At 43.6% G+C, this 8,555-nt stretch overlaps 1 protein-coding gene across 1 annotated transcript; it reads left to right on the top strand.

The window, feature by feature from the left end:
- Window positions 1–714: 714 nt before the first annotated feature.
- On the top strand, window positions 715–7,666 carry erich1 (glutamate rich 1). Its single transcript, XM_030356981.1, has 6 exons — window positions 715–1,064; window positions 1,424–1,561; window positions 1,840–1,989; window positions 4,050–4,472; window positions 5,034–5,225; window positions 7,287–7,666. Exons 1-6 carry the CDS (start codon window positions 1,046–1,048, stop codon window positions 7,364–7,366), a joined length of 1,002 nt encoding a protein of 333 aa, XP_030212841.1. The 5' UTR covers window positions 715–1,045; the 3' UTR covers window positions 7,367–7,666.
- The last annotated feature ends 889 nt before the right edge of the window (window positions 7,667–8,555 follow it).

Here is an 8,555-nt window from a genome sequence, read left to right as displayed (position 1 = left end):
TGTGACAAGTTGACAACCTACCCCAAGAACAATCTAGGAGAAGTCAGACTCGGCACGCAAATTCAATGAAATATTAACCTCTTTCAAATAATTTTCAGTCCGAAAAAGTTATGTTTATTTTCCACACTATTTAGGCAAGGCAAGGGGAGGGTCAGCCGGGGAATTTGCTATGCATGCAAGTGTCCATTATATGCTCCAGTTGTATGTGGTTACTACTATAACATTTGAAGAGAAGCAAGGCAGAGTATATTTTTACTGTTATTGCAACTCATACTAAGAAGTGAACCAGTATGTCTGAATCCTAAAAGCTAGCTCTGAAAACCCACCCATCACGTCAAATTATTCACAAATATTATTAAATTCACACAATTAAGACAAAAATTTCGGGATTCTCAAGATCCACATCTGTTAACAAAACATCTATTTATACATGTGAGAGAAGGGAGGTTCGGTTTTTACCTTTTTCAGAGCTGACATTCTAGGCAGTTCCTCCACCTTCAAACCCCGTTCGTACGCTGAGGTCCCAGGCTAAGTTTGGAGAGTGCGCAAATGTGAACTCAGTCCGGCGCTGGTGCTGAGGCTGAGCCATGGGGTGGCACCTACTTGATATTCTCATCGCGCTTCCCATGCGCTACTGTCAGAGCAGCCTTTGGAGCTGGCTCGATGTGCGCATGGCCAACAGCGCTGTAGTAACTTGTTTTGGACGCAGAGGGAGTGCTTGTTAGATTCTCATTGAGACATGTTGTCAATGTAGCTCGTTAGCTTGCAGGACAAATGGGCACTGCGGCTTGAAGTCTCCAGGAAGTTTGGGAATTTATCAGACGGAGCTGACTTGTTTAACACTTATGTCACATGCTTCTACATTGTCATGTCCTATAACCTAATGTTTTATTCAACATGTATGTTTCAGCCTTTGGTGCGATGAATTTGGACTCTGGCTAGTTCACCATGCTTTGCTAGCTTGTTAGCTAGCCACCCAACCAACCACCATCATTGTCCTCGTATCACGGTGCATATCACATTGAATTAGGCTACGTTTGTTGAAATGGCACAAAGGAAAGACGGTGAGTGTTGTTAATTCACCAGCTACCTTCTCAACCAGTGAGCAGATGGCCTATGCTGTTTGTCGCGGCTGTTGAGCTAATCGAAATCTCGTTATTTGTAGTATCGCGAGCATATGTTGTAAACAAATACACGTGCTACCTGCCGAACTCCGCAAATAGTACACTCCCAGTAGGACATGAATATTTTATATTTGTTGATTTACTATTCCTTTTCTGAATGATCTATAATATTATGTGTTACTGAGCAAACCAAATGCATTTAAAAAAACCGCGTTAATTTAGCTGACCACATTAGATCAGTTAAGCTTGACAAAGAAAGTATTATAATCGTAAGTGTTTTCTTTCTTTCTTTCTTTCAGTATTCCAATCAAAAGTCCTCAACAAGCTTTACCATAAAGCTCCAACGGAGCAAAATAAGCCTAACCCTATTAATCTTGTGGAGATTTTGGCGAATAAACCTGCTCTGAAAAGAAAAACATTTCCGAATTCAGTCAAAGGTAAACCCAACATTACACTATACTGTGCATGTAATTGCCATGTTGATTGTTTCATCCGTACACATCACACACTACACTGAAATAATTTATAGAAAAACCTTCAGTTTCATTTTGCGCTAATCACTTTCCTGTTTCTAGAGACTTCAAGTCTGGTATAGTCTGCACAAACATCCCCCTTTTTATGCCCCTTACACACAAGCACCACAACAGTTGAAGTTCTCCCTCCTCCTTCAGTGTTTGTTTCATAACCCTCCCCTGTACCTCTTCATGTGTCTTAGATGATGGAGAGTCATTATCCAGCAGCACTGATCCAGGCCTGCGGGTTTACACGGCCCTGCCTCCACCTGCAGACTACAGGGCGGGCCCCCAGGGGGAATCTGTCACACAACCCCAGCCGGAGAGGATAAATAGTGACGGGGAAGCAGCTGGTAAGAGCGTCCTTATCTTTACATTTATGACGTGCCTCTGCTCGCCGTGGAGTTAAGGCTCCATTTACCGTGTCAGAGATTCTCCACCTCAATCAAACGGTGTGAGTGTGACTTGTAGGGAGGATCTTTACTAGCCTCACCTAAGCAAGGGGGATAAACTGCTGAAATATACATCCAACCGTTAACCCTGTCGACAATTAGGCTGATATTGACTCACTAAACCTCGGTCACATTAAACTCTATGGTGAATTAAAGCTCAACATTTGGATCCAGAGTGTAATTAAAAACATCTTGAATATTTTGAATCAATAAACTTGCACTGAGTTGGGATTTTTTTATTTATGTTTCGGTGGAATGATTTTGTGGCTGGCGCGTGCTATATAAGAAATTATTTTGAATGTTGTGGGCTGTATTCTGTATCTCCCTCCATTAGTTCCACTTAGCCTAAGTACTTCCGCTCAATTTTAATTTCCCTTCTTCAGTACTACGTCTGGGTTTGCGGTGTATATATTCCTGGGTTTTCTCCGTCCAAATTTTGTGTGTCCAATCAGCGAACAGAGGGAGTGGCTGAGAACAATGACGTTAAAGTCAGCCCCCGTTGACGGACATCTTCACTCACAGTGTTTGGTTAGTTTACAGCCTGCGCACAACCTGATTCCCGGCCGGTCCCGGCGCATGACATACGTCATGACTAAACGTTAGCGATTGGTTATGGCAGATCCAGAGTGGGACTGGGCAGAGCCAATATTTTTAAACTACAATAGACACCCGCCTTCAAGTGAGTTAACGTTAGTCAATTGAGTGGGTCCAGACTCTGTGCAAATGAAATGAAGTACCAGAGTCAGGGAGGACCAGGCTATGTTCCACTGGTTTAGCGGAGAGAATTGACGTCATGAAACATTCAAGCTGAGTGTACTTAGGATATGCATTAGCAGAAAATACCTCAAATTTCATCCATGTGCATTATTATTCTCTATATTACCACCGGGTTCAAACTTTGTTGGCCCTTTTTGGCCTAATTATTTCTCTCATTATAAGAAAGTTCTTGCCCTAAAACCAGAAGTTTATTTTCTTAACGTCTTTTTGGACTTTTGGACTGCGACAATAACTTTTAAACACATCACACCACCATGTGTAGCCAGCTCTATTTTAGGCTCACATAGACTGTATAAAACAGCTCAAAGCCCATGCCATTTGCACTACTGTAGGACAGATGTAGCTGCCTTAAGTGGTACACCCAGCTGCAAATATCCTATCCCCCTTTAGGATACTAAACAAGCACATGGACATGCATTACTCTTCTACATATTTAATTGAATCCACTGCATTTTAATGACTGAATTCACTATAAATAATGCATATTTTCTAAATGCTCTGGCAAATGAAACCTCTCCATCGTCCATGGGAATACTAGATAGTGTTTCAACTCTCAGCCATCTACCAGTGTGCCAGTATTCCTTGGAAAACACTGTTGCTAAGTTTAGATCTATACAGACCAGAAGTTGCTTTTTGACCACGAGTTTGCACTGAAACGAGCAATCGCTACCCACAGAACTGCAGTTTGTACATTTTTCCAGCTCACGTTTTGTTCTGATATCTCGTGGTGCAAACCTGCCACTAACGATTACCCTCAGTCCGGCTGCCTTGTAGCCCCTGGGGGCTCTGAGCTCTTACAGAGAGGCACTGGAGATGTGAGAGGGTAGAAAACAGAGCGTTTACGCGGACAAGAGTGTCCGCAAAGGACCCATTTTATTCATTAATTAAATTGTATACACTTTTTGAACACCTTGTATGCTATTTTTTATGTCGTAGATAGATTTTTCTTTTTACTATAGTTCCTAACTGATATGTTTACACTTTCAATTGCTTTCCAATAGCAACATTTTCCATATGGAATTTGCGTTAGTCTTATGACATGTCAAAGCTATCTCCCTTGGGTTCAAAGAGGCACCCTAATGCATCGTATAGTGTACGGACAATGCACCCGTTATATGTCAAGACACGGTGTGAACTAAAGGTATTGACCAAAATCTAACTTTTTATCTTTCTGCTACCTACAGCAGAGAGCGGCGACGACACAGACCAAGACGGACCGAGCGAAGACCACAGGAGACGCAGAAGAAGAAGGGGGAAAAAGACGCGGGCCCCCCGCGAACATTCCTCCATCGATGGAGCAACCGGGGCGGCTGAACCAAAAGCCAGACACCTCACACGAGACTCCAATGCCACCGCTGAGGGGGGTGGGGGAGATGGTGGCGGCGGTGGGGAGCCCCTGAGCAGAAACAGAAGGAGGAAGCTGAAGAAGAAACGCCACAAGGAGAAGCTGCACGCGCTGGGCCTGGTGCCTCGGGCATCGGCTCTGGAGTTCACCTATCAGAGAGAAGGAGACGAGGAGGAGGAGGAGGGGGAGGAGGAGGAGGGAAAGAGTGCAGATGAGGTGTCAAGGTTCCTCAAGAGCACAATGGAGATCTACCTATCAGACGGTGAGCGGTTGGTTGCACTGCAATTTTAACATGGAATATCCCTGTGAAGATAAATCAACTTTATTTTATTATACTGAAGTGACAATGTTTGACATTGATCCATTAAACTAAATATTACTATTTAAATCATTTGATTGCCGTGCCATTAGAGCTAACTTGCAATGACTGAACCCTGAGCTGGCTGCTTCTTGCTATCCATTGGTTACAGGGATCTAAATGTAACCATGTTAATGGGTCGGGCTGACCCGACCCATGTTTGTTCGGTCTCATTCACTGCCCCAAACATTTAGGCTATAAGGCCGCACTTGCCTTATTGTCATTCCTAAAGAAGAAATAGGCAGAAAATGCTTTTCCTACAAGTGATGATATTTTACGTTAGGTTTCGACCATATAAACATATTTTTTGTTAATGACCAGGCCTGGAATTTTGTAGAACATAAATGTGTCTATGCGTCTGATTTAACTAATGCATTTTCTTTAACCCTAAATTAGCTATGATGTTTAATTTTTTTTCTGTACTAATTCCCATCCTATGCCCTGCGCCGTTCCCTCTCGCTCCAGGCTCAGTGCATCCAGACTGGCCTACTCTGCCAACCGCAGCACTGCAGAAATTGCTGAGCAACGTGATCGACGGAAGCGCCCCTCCGTCAGTCCTGAGGCAGCTCACCCGACTCATGGGGCTCGTGCAGCGCAAAGAGGCTGGCAGGCTGGCCCAGGCCCTGGAGGACCTCTGCGCCGCGCCCCTGGCTCCAGGTCTGTTGGTACAGATGGCTGCCTGTGCTGGTCAGCAGTCACTAATATACAGTTGTAACATACTCCCTTGCGTATGTTCATCACCTGTGCTGCTTACATGCATGCATAATGCCTACATCCAACCTTACTTGGACAAACCTGCCTTTAAAATAACTTGTCTTGACTTGACTTGACACAGACTTGCCTTTACCTGCCAATTGGCACACTATACATGCCCCGACTTGCCAAAATTGGATCCATACAGGCCTTTACTTGCCAATATTGGATATGTACCTGCCTTTAGTTGCCATTATTAGCCACACACTTGTCCTGACTTGCCAATAGTAGCTGGATACATGCTGTTACTTGCCAATAGTCTAGTAAGGGGCATACCTGCCCAGCTAAACACCTGCCCTGACTTGCCAATATTACACGGCTTGTTAATATCAGCTACATACCTGCCCTTATTTGTAAATAGCTGCAACACTCACAGTTGAGCTCTTTATAGAAACATTGCGTGTCTCAGCTTGCCCTCCTTTCTCTGGCTTCATACACAGCTGTACAAATAGTTATGTTGGCATGGTTACTCTCCTGGGGACACGTAGCCCTGGTGAAACATGGTTGTTTGAAATTGTGAAAGAAATTGTGTCTGTTTGTGTGTGTGTCTGTGTGTGTACGCCAACTCAGACAATGCATGCATGCATGCATTTATTCAGTTGGCTGACTAGATATCGGGCAAGCCCATCCGTACTTGTGTCTTCTGAACCATGTTTCTTTGTCACAGTGAAACATTCGGTTCAAGGTGCCAACCATCCAAAAGAGAGCATTCTGTGTAGTGTATTTTCTAATAAGGAGCCCACAATAGAGCTTTCTCTAGTTTTGCCCCTTGACTGTTACTAAACCATCCAAATAAGGTCCTGAAAAATGGCGGTGGATTTTAAATGTTATCAACTGGGCCATGACATTTTAATGGATAATGGTATAAGTATTATAGTCATTGAGACAAAGGTATCAAAGATCTTTCTTTAAAGACATAATCTGAATAGATTGTGCCTCCCTCCAGACTCTTATTCCTTCTGCTGGATACCACGTTGTATGTGTCCTGGGAAAGGCGGCTAAAAACAAAAAAAGCTGTGGGCATAATCAAACTGCTCAAATTGCTAAAAACATTCAAGCAACAAAGGAATGTTATAGTATATTGAATATGATAAGCTTTGAGATTTAACATTTCAACCTCTGTATGTAAATGTTAAACAATACAAACTGAATGCCTTTGTAGCTAACCCTATTCAGAATTCAATGAATCTAAGCTTAAAATATACTGACCTATTTCTTGTCTACCTTCCTGGCACGCTAAGAGAAGTCTGTAGATAATAATTTGTCACTGTCATCCAATAGCAGGTTTGATTTACTGCAATGCAGCACAGCAAAACAGTTTCCTATTCCAGACATACACAAGTGGCAGTAAGGGGTTTGTAATGCGGCCAAAACGGCACATGAGCAACCCACCTTTTGTGTGAACAAAATGTATCTTCTATTCCATACCAAAGCACCCCTCACACACTCCCCCATGACAGTCCCAGTCAGTGGACCACAGCGTAGCAAAGAAAACCTATGCTTCTATAAAGCTATACTTTTTCACTCTAGTTCAACCCATAAAGTTTCCTTCATGCATCTGTTCGACTGCTTCTTCCTTTTCATGAAATGTAGGGGGGGGGGGGGGGGGGGGGGGGGGGGGGGGGGGGGGGGGGGGGGGGGGGGGGGCGAATATAAAAAATGGATTCCGACCATATTGGATTCTTTTGATATATTTCTAAGAAGTGTAAGTCTGCCTTGGGCAGCCAATAGAGCGCTGGAGAAACATTAATGATCGTATTTGTACACATGCATAACTAGATGGCGGGCGTGAATATTTGTAGATTCAACAACATGAGTTGTGAAGATTTTGGCAGCAGAAAAGGAGTTCTTGTGATTAGCAACACCCCCCACACTGGCTTCAGAGAATGGGATGCTTGCTGACAGCTTTGTAACATTTTATTCAGATTCTGGCTCATCCTTGCTTGTCTTTTTTTTTCCCCTCAGAAGAAACTGCTGCATTGGTGCCTCTGTTCAGATACTGGATCACAGACATTCTCCCCATGCAGAGAGATGCAAAGGAGTGACCATCTGAGAACACATCCGCAAGACTTTGAGAATGAGACCCAGAGGCTTCTGAAGGACTTGAAGAGTAACTATGCCAAGCCATAGGAAACACAAAACAAAATGTATTGGCCAAGTCAAGTCAGCTGCCAATGCCAATTTGATCCATCAGAAATTCAAGCAATACAAATTCACTGTTGTTAATGAGGAGAAGGTGCTAACCATGTTTTTTATACAAGTATCTCTTGAGTCTCTGTTAGATGTATTCAGCAACACCTAAACAAACTACTGCTTAATAAACGGCTGCATTTTGGTACCATCCATATCTGTCTCACTTTTACGGAAAAACCAGGTTCCCCACATCTTTGCCCAATTCAATCTTTTCTCCCGCCATAATTAAACTGTTGTCATTATCGACCCAAGCTTTCACTGCACCGCCAGTCATTATACTTTTTCTTTTTACCAAGTGGTTGATGCAGTCTAAATTGGATGCCTAATTGTTATTAGCATCACACTTGTCCTCCCCTATCGGCCTTCAATTGCCAGAAAACCAAATGTCAGTTGTGCTTGAAGAGCCACCCAGACTGCAGATGTCATGACATTTAAAACCAACCGGCTAACTGGGTAGCTTGTCATTTAGATCGACACTTCACAAGAGCCATTCCCATTTAAGAGGGTGCATCATAAAGCCTTTTCATCCCATCTGGAAATTGTCAATGTCCTATGTGAAAGACAACTTTGATTATGTTATGAGGTTGTCATTCCGGACATCAACATGAGAAATAACCGAGGGAGTGACGTAACTGGTATCATACCCTTTTGAACCGGGTGTGCACCAACCAGCAATGTGTGCAGAACCAACACCTCGCAAGATTGAAAGACCAGTAAACAACTCCGGGGGAGATCAGAGCTCAGACGGCTGACCTGTGGATCTGCACAGTAGTCTGTCCTAATAGGCCTGATGGTGCGTGAGAGCCCCGCTTGCCAAGGGAAGAGGTCGGTGAAAGGGGAGAGAGGATTATCCAGGGTTGGCAGTGCCATTAGACGCCTGAAGGATTCCCGTATTGCACAAAACCGGTTTGACAGGAAAAGACTTCTGGGTTATACCGCTTGTTTGTTTAAAGCCACCTGTAGCAATTAACTCGTGACTTTGGTCAACATTGCAGCCTTGCTGAATTCTTACAGCAGATTACTTTGGGGGGCCGCCATTTG

The sequence above is a fragment of the Gadus morhua genome, chromosome 5 (assembly GCF_902167405.1).
Source record: "Gadus morhua chromosome 5, gadMor3.0, whole genome shotgun sequence".
In the NCBI taxonomy this organism is placed as follows: Eukaryota; Metazoa; Chordata; class Actinopteri; order Gadiformes; family Gadidae; genus Gadus; species Gadus morhua.
The sequence above is the reverse complement of the archived record's forward strand: the minus strand, read 5'-3'. Positions and strand labels throughout refer to the sequence as shown.